Source organism: Gallus gallus, chromosome 2 (genome assembly GCF_016699485.2).
Source record: "Gallus gallus isolate bGalGal1 chromosome 2, bGalGal1.mat.broiler.GRCg7b, whole genome shotgun sequence".
NCBI lineage: Eukaryota > Metazoa > Chordata > Aves > Galliformes > Phasianidae > Gallus > Gallus gallus.
This window is the reverse complement of record NC_052533.1, coordinates 20851607-20872318: the sequence shown is the minus strand read 5'-3', so window position 1 is coordinate 20872318 and position 20712 is coordinate 20851607. Positions and strand designations below refer to the sequence as shown.

Genomic DNA, 20712 nt, shown 5'->3' with positions numbered 1-20712 from the left:
TGCCCTTTAACCCTGCCCATATTTCAGACCACGTCAGAGACAAAAGCAGCGGCACTTTTTGACTGCTTAGGCCTCCTTTTTGGCTCTGGAACTTCTCCCCGCCCCGCACAAGCGCAGCCACAGCTTTTCGAACGTTCTCGCCCTCAGCCACAAGTGCTCGCTTCTAAGTAGCTTCCTCAGCTCGCTTACTGATAAGGAATCAGGAGTGCTTCATGCTTTCCAGCTCTGGCTCTTAGGGAAAGAAATCGTCAACAAAGGTAGCACAGCACAAGAAGAACTGCAAGTGGAGCCACAGGCTGACACCAGCATCATCAGGAACTAACAGGTCTGGGTTTTAGCATTAACTATTTGCGACTACATATGTTCTTGGACATCAGACATCGCTGTAGTACTTTTGACTTGATTTTTTCATCTGAAAGGTTCTTCTGGTAACCATGAAACACTCCCAGTCTGGCTCCCTGCATTAGAAAACCAAGTGTAGGGTGGTATCAAAGCATGCAGCGGTCGCACCGCCGTGCGGCGGGGTTCCCTGTTCGGGCTGTACCACAGGCCATCACTCACCACCCCAATCTGCCTGTTACAGAAGTGTTGAACTCAGGAAACTCACAGACCACTAAGTGATCCCATTTGTAAGCTCTCAGGCTGATCTTCATGGCCACATCATTAGTGAAGGCCAGAACCCACATTTCCTTTGAGTGAAAAACCAAGGTGTTCTTACACATAAGCCTACAGCTCAACCAACAGCTCCATTTGGCTTGCAGCACAACATGCAACAGTGCAAAGACCTGGGCTGGGGATACTGGTACCCTCGGGCTGGGAGGAGGAAGGCCAGCTAGCACGGGGGCAGCAGGAGCACCTCCAAGCAGTCACCGCGTCTCGCCGCAGTGGCACTGGGGGATACTGAGGGAAAGGGACTGTCAGGGGGTAGAACGGCAGCCCAGAGCGCAGGGGCAGGTGAGACTGACCTGTGATCCTGGCTCCCTGTTTGGGGGGGGTCAGAGCCCTCTGGGCTTATGCCTTGGGACGGGGTTGGGTGGGCGAGAGAAAGCCCAGGCTCAGATGCATGGGTTACCCTGCTGCAAAAACACAATATATAATAGAGAGTCTAAGCCAAAAATGTTCGCATCAGTTATAACAACGAGGAAGATAAATGCTTATAGGAAAAGCAGTGCAAACTAACAGAGAGCAGAATTGCTATTTGGCAAAGCACACGCTTCCCGGGACCTGTTTTACCACAAGCTCCCAGTTAAAATTCAGCTTATTCAGAAAACTTTCACCATCTTTCTTGGATAATTCTAATCACTTTCATCAGGCCGTATGTGAAAAAGCTGCAGAAACATTTAGCCTTTTGGCATTGCTTCTGTGTGAACTGAACCACTTGCCTTTAATGAAGAAGAATTTTGTTTTAAAACACCTAGAAACAATTTAATACATCCCAAAAGAGCTTTAGCAGTCTCTGCAGAGCAATACTCCCAGCAGACGCCCTGTGCCATGGATCTGCTGTGCACAAAAGGATGCACAGAGGTGTGATCAGGACATGTTTCAGGAACAGCCCCATGCAGCCCCTCTGTCAGTGCTGTTCATGAGGGCTGCACAGCCCAGACCTTGCTCAGTGCTTCAAAAACATCATTTAAATGACCAATGGCACAATTCTCTGTTATTTGGTGCTGTATACAAAAAAACACTGTGCACAGTATGCGCAATTACTGCAGACTGATGAATGTCAGATACTTTTGTAGACAAGTGTATTAGTCTGCACCTGAACATGTAAAAAAAATAATTCTGCACAAGGTATGGCACAAATGAACACTGTCTTCTAGTGGGTGATCTATTTGTCCCTGATACTAATAAGAGAACAACAGCATTCTCCCCTATTTTCTTCCTGAGTAAGTATTCTTTGGACCTGCAGGGGTCACATAGGTGGGCTTTCTGTTTCAGAACAAATTTTAAGATTATTCTGTGTTTCCCAGAGGAGGTAAGAAGGTAAATTTGGGAAAAACCATCACAAATTCTAAGGCATCCCTCACCTTTTTCTTTTTCTTTTTTCTTTTTTTTATGAATAAGTTGGCCATGGTTAAACCATTCTCTGTCAATTTTCCCTTCTCTGAGAGCACATTATCTCACTGTCCAGACTGCTGTGTGCCCTGGGCAGTTCTCTCTCCATTCCCTGCTAAATCTCACAGCACACTGTTGGTGCAGTGAGAACCCTCTGCAAGTGACGGACTTGCCAAGGAGACTCAGACGGTCTCATGCAATCCAGGACAGGCCCCATCAGAAGGAGCCTCTTGTCTCTGAAAGGCAGAACATGCAGTGCTACATCTCTAGCTTGGGTAGCACCAGGGCTGCTGCTGGGTTGAGAGGCACAGAGAGAAGCAGGAAGGACAGCTGAGAATCAGGTGGGAATTTAGGGACACCTCTAAAAAAAACCCAAAAAAACCAATGACATTGGGAAAAAGATTTCTAACTCACACACTGTCTACCCGATTATTTTGTGCTCTAAAGATCTTGGAGCAAATGTATAGCAGCTGAGCAGCACAGAGGAAAATATGTGTCCACTAGAGGGGTTGGTTTTTTTTTTGCTTTTACTGAAAACTATATTCTTCCCACAAATTGTGTTCACTCTGGGATAAAAAGAGCTGCTCTGGTCTCATTCTTTATGGATCAAATCCAGCTCCGGTTTGCACCTATGCTGAGCAATAGAATAATGACATAATTAGTTTAACCATATTGGTTTTATAAATCTTGTTTGAGAATTCAATTAGAAAATGAAGAAAAGCAAAGGACAATCTTCTAAAGAAGAACTTGCAATCTCATTTTGGTCAGATTAATTTCACTTTTATCAAACTGTCTCATGCAAGGAGAAAAGAAAACCAGGAAAATAACATTCCTTTAAGGGCATATCAGTACTAAGACCCAAAAGCACGGGCACTTGATAAGCTTCTCCAAAGGGCCTGGGGCTAATATTTCTGGTTCCATGTGACCATTTTGGCCATGTAATGTCATAATTACTTTGTGCATGAAACTATTATTTGTCATTTGAAAGACAGTTTTCTCCATGAATGTTTCTAAGCCTACTTGATTCAAGAAAGTTCACTGCAGGTGGAAGAAAACTTTCAGAACAAACTTAACTCCCCAAATTGCAGAAAGCAGGGCTCAGAGAGGTGATAGCAGTATTAGTTCCAGCAGGGTTGGTATCAAGCCCGCTTGCCCATACAGGTGCAAAGTTAGTACTAATGGTATGAGAAAGGGCACTGTCATTGCCGTCATGGTCACAGAGGGGTCATTCCTGTGGGGTGTAGGTGCTGTAAAAGCCGGTCAGTGCTTGACATGTCTAGAGATGATGTTTCCAGCCATTCCCCATTCAGTCATGAAAGAAGCCTGAACCAGTAGGATTAAGCAAAAGGCTCTTTCCCCATGGGAAGCACTGAATTCATGGGCTCTTCAGTAAATGTAACTACCACATCAGTATAGAATACAACTGTAAGTCATGCTGTAGGGGTATGTGGATCAGTCACTTGGTAAGGACTGTCATGGCTTACTCAAGACTGGGTCTTTCAGTTTTTGCTAGCTTACAACAATGAACTGCAGGACACTCTTAGAGAAGATACCTCCCCTAAAGACTCCAGGCAGGTTCACAGAGATACAAATCTCTAACTCTGCAATGGTCCAACCCAAGGTGAAGACAAGGGGAGGAAATGAGTTATCAGAAATTCAATATTGAACCAGGATACACTCAGCAATGGCAGTTTACTGTAGATAAAGGGCTGTAGTGATGGTGCACGCTGCCACCATCATTGGGAATTGCTATGGGAATGACTGTGAGGATGCCTACATAAAAAAGAAAATTGATAGTTAATTTTTTAAAGAATACATGAAAGGAGGTTGAAATACATTAGCCAAACCATTACCGGATCAGCCATTATCAGTCAGCAATCAGAATGGGCCACAGGGCAAAAAAGCTTCTGTCTACTTTTCAGTACTCTTTGTCTTGGTCTATAAAACAGAAGTATGAAAACTGTACTTTTTGGCTTTGCTGTTGTAAATTCAGACTTACTCAGTTGAATTAGACCGTGGCCTAAATCTTTTGCCTCTGACTTTCTTTCTGTTTCCTCCTATATTACCTGAAAGAAATCAAAGGATAAAGACAGATGGTAAAATATCTTGAAACCAACCTATATTCCATTCCAAACTGTATATTCTCTTTGCATTCCCAACAAGTCACTAGCTATGACCATTTAAAAGCCATTGGTCAGTCTCTTTTGAATTACGTCAGACTGGGAAAACACGATATTTAGGTGATCTTCTACTACTTTCTGCTGCATCTGTACAGAGCTGAAAACTACTTAGTTTCAGCATTCACTTGAAAAAAATCACTTCAAGAAAAAAGATACTGCATGATAAAATCATGAAAGTTGGCAAAAGTGAATGGACCTCTTGATCTCTTTCACGTTAACTCACACTGGAGAAATAGCAGATATTAGTTCCAAATTCTATGTGATAAAGCTTGTGCGGGGTACTGCTAAATCCTAACTTCAGGTTAACAACTGGCAGAATTTTAAGGAGTCATGCTGCTCTCCTAAGATTACCTAAGCATTCAGAGAGCAGCAGTGGCACAGATGTTGGTTTCCACTGTGACCAGTACAAAGGTTCACACTTACCTTGCCAAGAATTACTCCTAGGCCTCCCATTTTCACAAATGTCTGAAATATGCTTTGTGTCTGGGATCCTTTCACTCCAGGAATGAGATAATCCATTTGACCTGGAATAGGAGGGCTCAGATGCAGTTACTGTTACGGGTGTTGCCTCAATACAAATGCTAGCTCAGCCGTTCAGAGACAGCTACATTGCCAAAGTCAGTGCCATAACACAGCCTAAGGTCTGTCTGCACTAGCAAAACTGGTCAGAATAGATGGCTTATTTCTTAGGAAGAAGTTTTGCTTAAAAGATGTATTTCTCTGCTTCGTAAAACTCTGAACACTCTTGTGTTTTTCCATCTCTGCTCTCCTTGCAGTGCGGGCATCTGACAGATGCTCTTCAGTTTCCAGAAGATAAGGCTAATCACAGGCACAATGAAGTAAGCCCAGGGCTTTATTAGTTCTTTATTAATTCAAACTCACATGAAATATTTGACAGTCTGAGAACTGACAGATCCACTGAGAGATTTGGTGATCATTTTCTCCTCCTAATCATCTATCTTCAGGTCCAGGAAAGGCTTGCTATGTACTGCCTTTGGTGTTTGCTATTTCACAACAACAAGAATTATTATAAATTTATATGTTTTAATCTTTGAATGCCTGTGAATACTTACTAACACTTCACAAGGTTTTCCAGCAAGGAAAAGCCCAGGAGGCTGGTATCCCAGTCATTTGAACACCTGTGAAGAGATGCCATCAGTCTTTCCACCCAGAGCAAATCACAGCCTACTTGAAAGGTAGGAAATAGTCCCTGGGCATTGAAATGGGAGCGCTGTGACAGGTCCAGCACAATGTTAATGGAATATTTGTCAGACTTGCTTTTTTGGACTTGACAGTGGCACAACGTATCTGAACTGGTGGCAGGCAACAAAAAACCTCTCTAGTACAGACAGACCTTAGAAATCATTAGCTTTTCAGAACAAATAATAAATAAAACACATGAAAGAAATGGAGTATGAAACACAGATATAGGACAAAGGAAGAAACACCTTGAACGACATTCATTTGAAAACAAATATTTTCTTAACTGGAACGCAAGCCTGCTTACACAAACCTATACAAAAATCTCCTTCTCCAAGATTTTTTTTTTTTTTTTTTTATTTTACACACGTGAGAAAAGATTCTCCAACACAAACACTGTATCATTTAAAATTTTTTTTACTCCTGGAAACAAATAACAACTCATAAATCTAAAAAACTGAATTTAAAAATTGGAAATAATTACATACTACCACTCTTTTCTTAATAAAATATTTATAAGATCAGAATGAATTAAGTTGCATGTAGTTTCAAGCTGGTATACCCAATGGCACTGCAAATGTACCCATTCCATATATTTCTCTTTACTTTCATCAAAAATGCCACAAAGAGAATGGCTTTGTCAACAGCACAGCTACTGACTGCTCAGTGAGACAAGAACTGAGATTGCAGTTTACTTATGAAGCAGTTCAAGAGTGTCTGTCCCTTCAATGACATTCACAGCTTCTTATAAATTATTTTAAAGTGCTGGCTGAACATTTTCTCAATTAAAGCATCTCTGACTACAGAGGGACTTGAAGCATCATAACCTCAGAACCTCAGCAATTACAGAGGACTCACAATGTTTTCAATGAATTTTCCATTTTTAAATACTCACTTTTGTAAATAATCAGAGCAATAGCAGATTATAAGCGAAATCTGAACAGTGGAAAAATCTAATGCCCTCTTTGGTTACTCATAACAGCAAGCAAGAAACTACAAAAAGACTTTGTGGAATCATTTCTTAGGATAACTCTTGGCAGCCATTTAGTACATTAGTCCAATACGTGAAAGTGGAATAAAATGTAAGTACCATCATCCTTACTATGAGACAGCAAGGATACTATCCAGAAGTCTAGGTCAACTTAGTGAATTAATTACACCAATTAATAAAGGTATAAAAACAATTTACATTTATTATTGAAGCAAGACAGTGTTCCTTTTCTTTGATTACATGACAAAGATGATAAAAAGTGTGTTTTTTTAATTTTAATATTTTTTATTCAGCAGTTATTACTGTAGTCTACTTGAAAGGGATTTTCAAGCAGGAAAGTGATGAAAATCGGACTGCCCAAAGTTGGCTTCCATTGGAAAACGTTTATTCTGATCTAATCGTAATAATTAGTAGCTCAGGGCGTGTGAGAAAAAAAAAATCAGTAATCAAAGCACAAAGGATGCCAACCGTAACATTCCACAAAGAAAGAAGAAAGAATCAAACCTGCTGCAAAACAATGAAATGTTCTGACTAATGGAATAATGGGTGATGGAACAGGTAGAAATCTGAAAATGCGACAGAAAAGCAGACCTCTTCTTAGAACTAGATGCAGAGTTTGTGCTGACTCCAGGAGGCATGTCGCTATAGAAAGAGTCGGCCTCTCCGGGCTTTTTTACATAATCTCCCTGGGGTATTTGTCTGAAGCATAACAAACATCGGAGAGTCAGAGAACATGGCAGGCATGAGTACGCACACAAATGCACACAAATATCAGTTTTAAGAAAAGAGGCAAGGATCGTGATCCTTGAGGAAACCTGTTAAACACGCACATTCAATCTATAAGAAGTAATTCAACTACCCAAGAGAAAACTCCTGCATATTTCTGATGGTTCAGGAAAGGGGTCGATGTGGTCTGGGGAGGGAAAAGCAAGGAACATTTCACTGATAAACTCTGATCACTGTTTTTAAAGTTGGTCATTCTTGGGATGTTGGATACCTAAGCTCAGACATTTCAAGGGCTCATTGTGTGGGTAGTGAAAGGTACTCCCGGCAGTGCACGCCCGGGTCGAAGAGGAGTTCAGGAAAAGTGAATGTGTTTTTCCCTCTGGATGATTACTGAGATAGATGCCTTCTGTTCAATTTCTGTGACTGGTACTGAACTCAGAAATAACAATAATGAGTTGTTTAAACTTCAGGAGGGGAAAGACCTCCTGTTCATTAATTATCCTCATATGCGGAGGAATTTATGCCAGCGTCAGAGCATCTCAGCGACTACTGATCACTGCAACAGCTTCAGTCTGCCAAGACATATAAAAGTAATACCATACAAACTTGAGAACAGTTCACCCTTTTCTAGTGCCAGAAGTGTGGTTTTGGTGCACAAAATGATGCATTAGAAGTCTTAATCAAGCTATGCCACTCTTGTTCAGGCGGTAAATTCTTTGCCAGCTGAAAAACTCCAATCTAAATATTCCAGTTACAATTCCATCAAGCCAGAAAATACAAATTGCTCATCTGAAAGCTGGCTACATCATAATACAAGCAGTTTAATTATCCCTGCACTGTCCAAGGACTCTGGGCTTCAGTTTTCCCCTATCAAGATGCACATTTATCAGAAGATTGATTCATACATAGGTTATGTCCAACTCCAGACTGGAGCTGGTCTCTCTTCATTCCAGAAGATCTGAATTTATAATGGTCCTGAAGTATTTGAAATATGTAATCACTAATGTAGCACAGTTTTTGCATGTTATTTCTCTAACAGTTCTTGAGTTCCCATTCCTCAGCCACTACATCTTTTCAGTACTGACAGAGTATGCACAGTCCTGCTCCCCAGGGCTCCTCTAGCAAAGTGCACTCTCACTGCCTGGTCAGAAATAGCTGCTCCCATACAGCCACCTTATCCCAGCTGTCAGGATCCTTGCTAATTCATTCCTTTTGTTACTTTCCGGTTCCTTGTTTCACTCAGCACTACCAAATACTATTCCTTAAATAATGCTTAAAAATATCGCAATGGCTTGTCTTCATCTGTATTTAGGGACTAACAATAAACAATTTAAAAATGAAAGACACTGAGGTGGATGCCTGTTTTTAGGGCTTGTGGAGCACTCTGTGTACATATCCAAAATAATTCTATTTAGAATAGATAGTTCTACAGAATAGTTCCACAAACTTCATTTTCTTCACAAGTATCTTCATCCCTCCATCACCACCAAAAGACACAACCTATGCTGGTTTCTCTCCATCCATGCCCACAGACACAGCTGCAAACTGATCACACCCTTAGGAAATTTGAAAAGCATTAGATTCTCTAGTATTCCAGTGCTATTGCACAGGCGGTAGTCTCTTCCCATACTTCAAGGCTCCCACTGCTCTGTCCTCTGCCAACACTGACATGCACAGAGTAACTCAAGGGCTATGTACGTGTTTGTGGATGCAACATTCACCACTCAGCACCACCAAACTCCCAAATTCTTCCTTCCTTGTGCCTGGTGACATTTTCTACCTACCAGTCCAACTATAATGCTTGCTTTGAGTTCTTCTAGTAACTGTTTCTGCCTCCTCTCTGACCTTGTTGAGCACAACATAACCAGCACTTGACAGAGCTTTTCTGCTTTTTGCAAGTATTTTGAGCCTGGCAGAGGAAGCACTACACAGGCAGGGGATGTGGAGAACAAGCACAACAGGTAGCAGCAACACACAAAGTAACAGCTTGGATCAGGGGCTGGTCATATGGGCAGAAAACAGGAGAATTTGAGAAAACGTTCCGTCTGCAGAAGCATGTGAGAAGCAGCAGATCTCCTTCCCAAATTGGTTTGCCAAGCAGATGATGGTGGTCCTCTGGGAGTTGAACCCCAAGTCACTGTTTGGATTCGGGCCACCCGCTTGCAAGTGTGAAAGCTGAGGCCTCTGCTGAAGCTGGTGCCACGATTTGGCTACAAATACTTCAGCAGGGTGGCTGGAGGGAATGGGCTCTCCTTTCACACACCAATTTAACTGCACAGTACTTTGCATTAACTGCAAAGCAGCTCTGGAAATGAATTTGTCTCAGAAGGCTCCTGAACATCATGTGAATATTAATTATTCAATCCTCAGCCTCTCAAGGACAATTTCATCCCTAATAGCAGATATTCAGCCTTTTACTTGGAATACTCTCCTGTTTTCCTAAAATGCTCTAAGAGGTAAACATTACTCTTGCTAATGAGTCCAGTGAAATTGAGATTTCAAGCAATGTGTATAGAATCAATATCAATTTTATATATTCAAGTAAATATTTTTAAAAATAAGATAATTCATCACCCCTATATTTTCTTCATAGCATGTAAATGAGCAAGAAAAGCTATTTTCAGAATTTTCCAGAAATACGTTCTGTTACTTTTATCACATACCTCTGTCTTCTGTAGTTTCTTTCCACAAAAAGAGAAGAGAAAGAAATATGATTACATGATCAGTATGCAGGTACACATGGGCAGTAAAACATATACAGAATTAAATTTTCGCTCAAAATTTTTCAACAAAATCCAATTCTAAAATAAACATCAACATAAACAAGAATAAACAAGGAAAAACACTCATGTTGATGGATGAAGTCAGTGTTGACCTGGAGGTACCCTTCATGACAATTTTAAGTCTATTTACTGTGATGCTGCTGATGAATGGTGCACTTTTCCCCTTCACTTCCAAAAGTGAGCCTCTCTGTCTAATCTCCAAACTAGCCCTTAACTTTTGGAGCCGTACTCGATATAGAAGCCCAGATTTTCAAATACTGCCAGTAGCTAAGGTTGAACTATCATGACAGCATAACCTGTCTTTTTACTATCCTAATCCTCCGTGCTTTTTTTCCAAAGGCCTCTTTCTTTATATATTTCTAGCTGCCCTCAGCCTACCTCAGAGTAACGTTGGGGGACATGCCAGTTTATAATGCCAAACCATGGGGCCACATCCTGGCCGCAGCACTGCCTGCAGCTCAGCTTACCCCAGGTGCCCCATGGAGGAAGGACTCTGACAGTTGCTCTCACTTAAACACTGGTGACCAAATAAGCACCTGACTAATAATACATGCAAAAGAACTACACTTCTCTGGTTTTAGAAGAAATTCACAAAGGGAGAAATACTGAAAAAGAGCAGTCAGATTAAAACAATCCACTTCGACCTTCAGTGAGCAGAACACCTACAGTTCTACATCAGGAGAGAGCTCACAACCTATTTACAAATTGCAGGTCTTTCTCACAAAAGTATGTACTTGAATTGATTTGGGGTTAAGCTGACTCAATACAAATATCTGTTTAAGGAGACCTGTGGTTAAACGCTTTACTGTCTGAAGGCAAATCTTTCTAAATTTATTCTGTCATTAGGAAAGGTTTGTAAATGAATCAGACTGTACTCTGGCATTTCAAACCTGGATCAAGCCCTCCAAAAGCAAAGTCACATATACATCTAAGGATTCTTTGAGAAATGCTAGCACTACAAAAAAATGATACTGTACAAATATAATCAAATTTGGATTTCTTTGGATGATGTTTGAATTGTTCCTATCAAAATGTAGCCAATTATCAGATTAAATAAGCACATTTTAACTAAATTAGCTTAACTAAAGAAGAATGCAATTTACTTACTTGTAACCCCATGCAGTTATTCCTAAAACGAGAGCCAACACTAAAATGGTGCCAGCAATAGCCCCTATTATTATGTTTGTGCTAACAACACCTAGAAACACAAGAAAGGGGAAAAATATGCAGTTTCAGAATAAAATATACAAGAACAGTAAATTCACTACTTTTCAAAAACCTGCTTGAACAAATTGCATTAGGATGACTAATTGTAACCAGCAATGCTGTATCGAAGTATAACATGGACATAACAAGTTTGTAAATCAAACTTTGACTTCTGTCTTCTTCATATAACTGAATGCTCGCTACTTGGGAAGTTGTGCCAGGTGTACCAATATAATGTCATCAGTATTAAACTACTCTATTGCAACTGTATTATTTGTCTAGTAAACGAAATGCTTACATTGAAATAAAAGGGACTTTTTGTCTCTGTGTAAAACTTCTCCATTGCTGAAAAATCTAAAAAAGACCAGAAATGACATTCTGGAAGACAGAAAAACTGCCCCACAGAGCAATTTCTAATGACTATATAAAACATTTACACCCTCATTTTTCTCCAATTTATCTTCCTCTTGTACGCAAGCCTTAAGAGGAATAAAAGTCTCACTCAAAAAAAATGTAAAAGGCTAAAACTTGTGTGTCAACAATCTGCATATTAAAAAATGACTCTGCATATAAAAAACTGACTCTACAAACAAAAATGAAACAAAAATGAAACATGCAAGTAACTGTACCTTTCCACCAAGATACAAGAACTAGTACATTTTTGTTTGTCCTAACCTATCAATGCACTTAATAAGGCCACTGAAATGTCTGGGGCAAGCAAGGCACAACTAGACACACAGGTGAGGTGACAGTCACCAGTGCTGCACCAAATACTCATGAGTGGCACTGAGAATGAGTGTTTCTGCTGAACAAGGAAGGAAGGGAATGAGGCTCGTACCAGTGTATCATGTTTCATGTTAGCTGAAGGAGTCACAGAGCTAGTTTTGCTTAATGAAACTTGCTCAAATCCAAGCTTTACTAATTATTGTTAAGAAATTATAACTACATACCTCTGTTGATGGCATCTTTATAAAAATATACATCATCTTTGATGCGAGAACTGCAGTCATCTCCTCCCCAGAATCGGTCACAGACACACTTTATTTCATTGCTACAAACCTGCAGCCAAAAGTGTCGTTCAGAATAAAATAATAAAATTAATCTATTCCCATAATTAAACTACACTATAGGTACAGTTGGATAGCACCAACTTTAACTGCCTGCAAAATATTTCATAACATTTTTAATATACAGCAATTTTTAATTTATGTATTAGATATAAATATATTAAACGCATTGTTACACTTTATATATGTATTATATTGAAATATATTATGTAATGTATCACATAGTGGGATATACTGAGTACATTAATATATTTTTAATTCAATGTATATTTAATAGAGCCATCTAAAATTGCTTTAGAAGACTCAATTATTTTTTTTAATATGAAGAAGTGGTTAATTTCAGATAATAAAGGGAGCTTTCATGCAGCACAGAAGACAAAAGGCATTATGAGAGAACAATTCCTTTGATCTCAGACAAGCCACGGGGACCTGGACACTCTTTCAAACTGTGTGAGGTACAGAGGAATTTGCCAGGGCCACAGGAAAGCCATAGGGTCTGCACTGACCAAAGAAGGTGACCATGAGAGGCGGGAGTCAGCTCACTGCTCCGTTATCTGGAGGGAATTAACTCTCAGCCAACAAAATCAAATGACTTTATGAATTTCCTTGGCTGTTGACGCAACAGAGATAATTAAAAAGAGCATTTGGAAGAACAGAGCCCTGCCTTTCTAAAAAAAGTGCAATAAAACCTTTATATCCTTCTGAATGTTGCCTGATGAAATATGAAGCAAGTTAGCTGAAGTGATGGCTGGCAAGATTTTTGTAAAATTAATACCTGCTTACTCTGACTCATAGTTTAGGATGCTTTGACTGCAACACGTTATGTTCACTGATATGTCTCCTCCAGTATAAAGACTTGTAGAGTCACACTGCTGGCTTCCTGCAAGGTCTAGCTACTCTACTACACAATACCGTATATTCAGCCAGAACGGAAGAAAGAAGTGAAGAGTATAACGACATACACCATGTCCTGAACAGATTTGGGTGTCTGTGGTGCCCGGGCAGGTACTGAAATTGAAAGACTCGATGGGGAGGCAGCGATGGTCAAGGCACACCATGTTTGGCCCGCACGGCGTCCCGTTCTCCACATAGCCCAGGTCCGTCTCCTCATCAATCTTCACATGCGCACCACTATAAGACAAGCAGGAAGACCCTAGAGACTTGTGCTTTTACCAGACACCTGAGAAACTGTGCTCTGGGCTGCTACCTTCATTTCTGTCTGCATTATGTAATGCACAGGACCAGGGAAGAGTAAGCATTGGCTAATTTATCTCACCAGCCCTAATGTGAAGCAAAGCAAAATGGAGTATATCTACATTGAATAAATATAACAATGAAAACAGCATTTTTCTTGCATAAGAGCTTGTGTTGTATAAAACACTGAATTTATTTATGCAGGACTTTATTTCATCTTGCTGTTAAAACATACGAGGTCTATAACTGGGATTAAACTAACATATGGCAGTGCACAAAGCTGCTAGTTAGCTTTAGCAGTGCAGCAACTTAAGTATTTTCAGCAAATTAAGCATGCTACAAACATTAAAAAATGTAGTTTTGAGAGGCCACAGAAAAGCATTCTCTCTCTATTGGCAAAACTGACAACTACACAAAGAGGTCTTCAGAACAGCTGTGCTCTCCATACACAGTAAAGTTTCAGAAGGTTAACAAAGTTTGAGCTGGAATAATAATTATTTCTTAATGGGACACCTTCTTTTTTTTTTTTTCTTTTTTTAATGGAAACAGTTCTCCACTTCAGAGAAAGCTGCTTTTCCATGCAAGATGCATATTGACAGTCCTATTCAGGATTTCTAATTACCTGCAAGTGTAGACTTTTCCAAACTGCAAGACTGATGAGGTGATTTCACCATCAAGTTCTCCAAGTCTGGGCACACTGGATATATTCGAGCACAGAAGGTATCCACAAAGCACATCCCTGCATTGAGAAAATAAACAGATACAAAAAAGAAAATTCAAGAAAAATGCATGATCAAAAATTGTGTTTTTCTTCACTTGCTTTGCAACATATTTGTTATTCTTTGCTTTTTTCTCACTGACAGAATTGCCGTAAATAATGTCCTATTTCCCACAAAAATTATTCTCCTGAGAATGAGGCTTTTTGTGGTGTATTATCAACAATGTTCTGCAAATGAAGAATTTTCAAGAACAAACCACATCAAATTGATTTAATATCCTATTAAGGTACAACAGCTGTCCCATAGAGAAGCAGTAGAAGCGGTCTCTAACATATGTAAAGGAATTAGAGACACAATTGTCAAAAGGACTTTAAACTTGTGTGCAGGGACTTGCACATTGTCAAACTAGGAGGGTAAGGCCTTTCTCATGTTAATGCATATTTTTCACTTAGGAGTTTGTAAAGGAACAAAAGTAAGGTTACCACATCTGCACAGAGAGCTGGGAAAGGATCTGTAAGCAGAATTAGAATGAAAAAACAGGACACACTTCTGTACAGAGGCGTCTTCATGCAACCTTAGGAACTGAAGAAGGGATAAAAATCCCACACCAGCTGTTTTTAAATGGATCAACTTACTGTTTATTGCACTGTATCCAAGAGTCCTTGTCTCTTCCACAGTTTCCTTTCTCAGTCCCTTCAATATTCAGCTTCTCATAGCAGTACCTGTCAGCAGCTGACACTTCTGAAAAAGAAACAAATTTCTCCTCAGGTGATGAAGACTTTGAAAAGCCAAGTCCTGGGAAACAGGGATGCACCATGATAGTAAGCAGAGCTTCCCAATCTGTCAAGTGCAGTATCATGGTCTGCAGGGGCGCTGTGGAGCTCTGCAAGATATTCTTAATGAAAACTGAGAATTGTTGACAGGATTCTTTTAAAATTTTTGTTCATATTGACCAAATTTGTTGGCCCAAAATGTCCAGAAGCCACTGAAATGAATCAATAAATGTCACTGTAGGCTCCTTATGTTGTTAATGAGAAGTTAAACATAAGACTTCAGTCTCATACAAGTAAGGTAATCAATACTAGATCAAGAGCTGAAAAAGAGGAGGAAAAAACAAAATGTAGGGGAGAGAGACGAGGAATGAGGTGGAGGGAGAAGGTGTTCTGTGTCCCTTTTCATCAAAGCTAACCAGCAAAGCTTGCTTAGGAAGCACCACATTCAGCACAAATACCAACAGCTTAATATCCTTATAGGACATGCCAGGGGTTTAGAAGGGAGTTGCTCACATGAAACCTCCAGCTGAATTGTCACCATCCAAGTAATCCTGCTGTTTAGCATAGGCTTTCCAAAGCTATCAATACTTTTGAGTCAAACTCTAAAACAAATTGAAACTCAGCTTTCTGTGCCTTGCATAAGGAACTCATCTTCAGCATTGCCTGCATTCCTATAATTTCCCAACATAATGAAGCCATTCAAAGTGCTTTCATCCTACCAAAGGTTCTGTGTAAACATACCACTGAAACTGTTGTAGTCTGCATGCTATTAATATAAATGTGTAACATATCTGATGTCCAAGAGAGGTGACCACATAGAAATTCCTGTATGCTTTCAACTCAGGTAAGTATGTAAATGGCACCTTTTCGTACTGCAATGCAACATTATTCCTTATTTTCCAATCATAAAATGATCAAACCTCTCTTACAGTTAGAACACTGCCAATCAAACATAAGGCAGTGGAAAATATCTACAGTAGCAAAAGGAAAATAACTACAGATATGCTGTACTTGATGAGATGATATACATTATCGTCCAGACCAAAAGAATCACTTATTTTTTCCTTCTTGCATATGTGGTTCTTGTACATATGCAGGTTTGTTTGAACTGCCAAAGCTTTAAGTGAATGATAGCTAAATACATACTTTGCCTAACAAAAGGATTCACCACAGCCAGCAGGCATCATTTTAGGAAGCCTTGTCTTCAAAGAGAGACATGCAGTCCACATGCTGAACTGTGTTGTTCTTATTGACTGTCCACTGCAATTTCTTTAATCTTTCCTATATTTCAGAATAGGCCACAGGTCTGTCTGATGAATAGCTTATGCCACAAAAAGGAGCGAGGGATGTGTTATCTGGTGAACCAGGTGATGTAGTCAGCACTAGGACATCAACAAAAAATCACGGAACTAAGACAGAAACAAACAGCATAAAGCTAAAAAATCGAGTTTAAAGTTTGAGGAGTACCAAAACTGCTCAAAAGAAAAACTAAAATTCAAGGGCAAAAATCAAAATGGAGCACAGTTTTGGATCACAGTCAATACTGTTTACAACATGCAGTCCTGGTTGTTTTCAGCGGTTCTGAGTGCACATTTTCCCACAATTTTTCTCAGGAAAGATTATTTTCAAGCCACACGAATGATAACCAACTTAGAAACTTTAACATTTACTCACTTTCACCCCAGATATATTTACACTGTCGGTCCCTGGTTTTACATCTTCCGCCAAAGCAAATGCCCTAAAAAGAAAGAAAACACATACAAACAACTTCAAATAATTTGCTTTTCAAACAAATGAACAAAAAGAAGCATTTGCAAAATATACAGACTTGCCATATTTTCTAGCAAGTCAAGTATGATCCTACTTAAATATGATCCTACTTAAATGCTTAGCTCCACAGTATGGCCAGCACTCAAAAAAGAGGAATTCAGTGACACTGTTCCAGTTGACTTCCAAAGTTCTTAAACCAAACTCTGTAAGACGTAATCCATAAAAGCATTAAGAATAGAAAAGAAATTGAAATGATAATTACCTGCCTGTTATCACATGAATATCCATCCATTTTATGAATATTGGGAGAACACTATAGAGAGAGAAAATAACTAGTAGATCATTGAGAAATGTTTGGAAACAAAGTGTAGAAGTGGCATATGGAATATTATCTCATTTTCATATTTTACTTCTGAGCTTATACAAGGTTTAGTAGCAATTTTTATACATCGTACCATACAAAACAGTAACATTCATAGCGACCGATATACAACAGGCATTTTTGTTTTCATTTCTGGGATATAAGATACAAAAATCACCTGACTGGAGTTTCCCGTGCAGTTCTCTGCAATATCACAATCATTCACTGCTTCTCGGCACAAAACGCCCTTAGGTTCAAACTGAAGAAAAAGGACAGAAAAATCAGTATCTTGGTTTCTCCACGTCTTGCTTTAAATGCAATACTTTCTTCACATTTTAACTAAAATAAAGAATGGGAAATAGTAGGGTTGTGAATGAGGGGGGAAGGCTTTCCTTCCCCTTGGGTGGGCATCACATCATCCGAGCTGTAGGCTGTTTTCTGGTATGAGTGGCACTGCTCCCTGAGCCATCGCCTCACCCCCAGGTGATGAGAGCTGCCCTGGGCCCCAGGGGCCCATCACACCAACACTGCAGGGCCTTGTACCATTATTCTGGCCAAGGCCTCCACATTTCTGTGGCTTTTTTCCCCTTAATAAAACACAGAGAGAGATCCTGATATTTGTGAATTCCTTTAAGACCTAGAAGACTACAATGCTCTAGAAATCATCATGGTTATTACAAAGCCCCATTTCCATTGTAGAACAGAAACTATTCATAAATATACAGAATTATGTATGATTTGACACCAATTTCTAATTGAATGGGGATTTAACAGTGAAAAATGAACAATGACCTAACATACGCATTTACAATCTGATTAAAGACTGTGCCACCGACCTGTAAAAGCAGGAAGGCATCCCGTAAGGGCAACCATTGGTGCCTCTGGTCACGGGCATATTTCAGAGCTCTTATTTTGCCTGGAAGGCTTCTTAAGCCTGTGGTACCCAGTTCATTCTACAGCTGCGTGACTTTCTGCTGCCTGTGCACACACGTTTTGTTTGGGACAACTGCTAACTCCATGGCTGTTGTGAACAAGTATATGACAGTGCAAGAACAAGACTCCAGCACTTTCTCAACCTTAAGTTTGTGCTTTCCCCACTTGTCTCTGGAAAGATGCAGACAGCAATGCTGTCCGAGATACCATGAGATGCTGGGACGTACACCCACCATGTTTTGTTTGCAATCCCTTTTCTGCTCCTGCTTTCAGGTAGAGTACAGCAGGAAAGGATAACCTCAAGTTTGGGAACTGCTAGTAGAAAGTCCTTTGAGTTGTCCTGATTAACAATTCCTAGGGATGTATGTTTTACAAAATTCTTCCTTTCTGCTCATGCTCCCTGCTCTTTACACAGACAAGCCCTCATCTCATTTGCAGAAATAATGTAGGCACACAAAAGCTTAATTCTTTTTCTGAGATTCTTTAATACGGTGCCCATGTGACTTGGATACTTGAACAAAATTCAGCCACACTGGCAATCTGATGATTTTTTTATATTACATTAAAAAAGAAGGAATGTCCCTAGGCAAACGTGATCTGTTCCAGCCTAATCTACACTTTTTCTCTTTTTACCATTAGGATGAGCACAATCAAGAATGTGGTCTGCAGTTAATGATGTTCCTCCTGAGGAAATGAAACTCTCAGATGATGAATATAAAAATATCACACATAGTACACCACCATGGTGTTAGCCCCATTAATAATAATTGCCATTATTATTAAATGAGCATCAACAACTATTTGAAGTCATATTTATTCTGGGCTCCCCTACAGACAAGATCTGGCCAGATCTCTTTTACTATTTACTGACGTATCAGGAAGAATATCTTACAGTTTACACAGGACTTGATTCATTTTACTCAGTGGGATTTCAGTCAGCACAAACATAAGGAGATGCAGGCAGACCTAACTGAAGTTGAAGTCAGGTGTCTTTTAGATGAACATTTCTGAACGCTGCTGCTAGCTGTTTTGACTTTTTTATCACATCTTTCTCTCAGGCCATTTGTGGTACGATTTTCCCATTCAGCCTCACAGAGACAAATACAGAACAACAGAGCAGGCATTATGGGAGTGACCCCTGAGTAAGCCTGCGCATGTGTTATTTCAGCCTGATTCTGACACCAGAAGGCTCTGATTCTCCTCCGCTTATGATCATACTCTCAACCTGAAGAAGCCAAGCCTAAAACACATCAAAAAACCCCAGACAAATCATTTTCTGGCCTGTTTTAAGAAAAGAGACAAGAAGTACAGATGCTGTGGTGCCTGCATCGCTGCCAGGACGATGCCCTTACCCGGCACTTGCGACAGCAGAGCCCATTGCTGCACTGGGAGCCTGCCGTCAGCGTGCAGGTGTTGCAGCACTCTCCTCCTTCGCTGGCACACTCCTGAGGAACACAGATATTTGTAGCAGAACACACAAGAAAAGCAGGTGAGCCTCATATTTCTCACATTCTGTCTTAGCATGCTACCTGGACAGATTCTTCACCAGGCTGGGCGGAAGAGAGCATGCACTGTGGGGTATGAAGTTGCTGCACAGCTTGCTGCTATGCAATATAGGAAATCATTTTCTTAATTCCACAATGTTGCTCATTAAATACTGACCCTGCAGCACTGACCAGGGTCATGTTTCCAAAAAGGAATATACTTCATCATTTTTAAGGACCGACTTTGCATAGGTAGCTATTGCTATTACTCTTCAGAATTGAAGTGGTGATAAAACATTTATATTTTATAGCCAGCCCATGTTGTGCTAAACATGACAGAAAAAGGTGAGAAATGATGAATTTTTTCCTCAGGACCTTAGCACTGCCTGCTTTCCAAGAGCAGTGACAGGCAGCTGGAGGACATAGCTGCTAATTTAAAGCACATTGCACTTACTGCTGTCGTCCCACAGTCACACTCTTCTCCATCTTCCACAAAGCCATTGCCACATTCTGGAGGATCCAGAAGCTGCAGGGCACAATCAGAAATTAAAGGGAATCACTGTCATATTTACTCCATAATTGTTGTTTTTTCAACTAACACTACAAATGCGTTAACCAAAACACAGTGCCAAACTCAGACGCCGATTAGAAACAATACAAATGAAATGTGCAGAGACCAAACAACATCTAACTCAGCAGTTACACTGAGTTACATGGTGTGTTCTGTGTCAGAGCGTCGTTTTCACAGCAGATTCAATCTGAGCAAAAGCCACCTATTGCTCTGGAATTCATATGCCCCAGCTTGAATCCTGCATTATACCTTCAGAAAGAATAACCTTACAGAAGTCCTTTGGGGCCAAGAGGCTCAGAAATGCAGGGAGAGGGGAGAGCTGGGATTTTTCACCAGTTTTTGCCACAGTCGGTTGTTATTTCCTTCTCTTTTCAACTATCACAGTTGGGAATTTGCAGCAGTTTTCCATAAGCATGTGACACAGGCAGATAAGTGAAGCTGGTAAGACTTCTTCCCTTCCTTTTCCCTTCAGTCTCCCCCCTAAACCAAAACTTAAAATGTAAAAATCTTCATGTTTGCAGTAGCACTGTCCTTCTCCACACCCATCCTCTCCCCCCCAAAAAAGAAAGACATTTTTCCTTTGAGCATAAGAAAACATAATTGTGGCTTTTGTTACATAAAGGAGAAGGTATAGAAGTGCATTACCAAGTCAGTCTAAATTAGAGTTCACCTCTCAAACAAGGATTGTTCTAGACACCA

General features: G+C 40.1%; 1 protein-coding gene across 15 annotated transcripts in view; it reads right to left on the bottom strand.

The window, feature by feature from the left end:
• ADAM22 (ADAM metallopeptidase domain 22) overlaps positions 1–20712 on the bottom strand; it is a 130894-nt gene that overhangs the window by 16593 nt on the left and 93589 nt on the right. For 3 of the 15 annotated variants that reach the window (XM_025148403.3, XM_025148405.3, XM_040693071.2), the window contains 15 exons: positions 19897–19968; positions 19311–19403; positions 17204–17284; positions 16927–16977; positions 16569–16632; positions 14757–14862; positions 14025–14141; positions 13171–13339; positions 12092–12200; positions 11043–11133; positions 9816–9833; positions 6931–7125; positions 4659–4759; positions 4055–4121; positions 966–1076 (listed from right to left, as the gene is read on the bottom strand). In XM_025148403.3, the coding sequence (XP_025004171.1) occupies positions 966–1076; positions 4055–4121; positions 4659–4759; positions 6931–7125; positions 9816–9833; positions 11043–11133; positions 12092–12200; positions 13171–13339; positions 14025–14141; positions 14757–14862; positions 16569–16632; positions 16927–16977; positions 17204–17284; positions 19311–19403; positions 19897–19968 (1445 nt within the window). The remainder of the gene's footprint in view (positions 1–965; positions 1077–4054; positions 4122–4658; positions 4760–6930; positions 7126–9815; positions 9834–11042; positions 11134–12091; positions 12201–13170; positions 13340–14024; positions 14142–14756; positions 14863–16568; positions 16633–16926; positions 16978–17203; positions 17285–19310; positions 19404–19896; positions 19969–20712) is intronic. The other 12 variants (XM_015281971.4, XM_040693054.2, XM_025148406.3 and 9 more) reach the window with 8 other exon arrangements.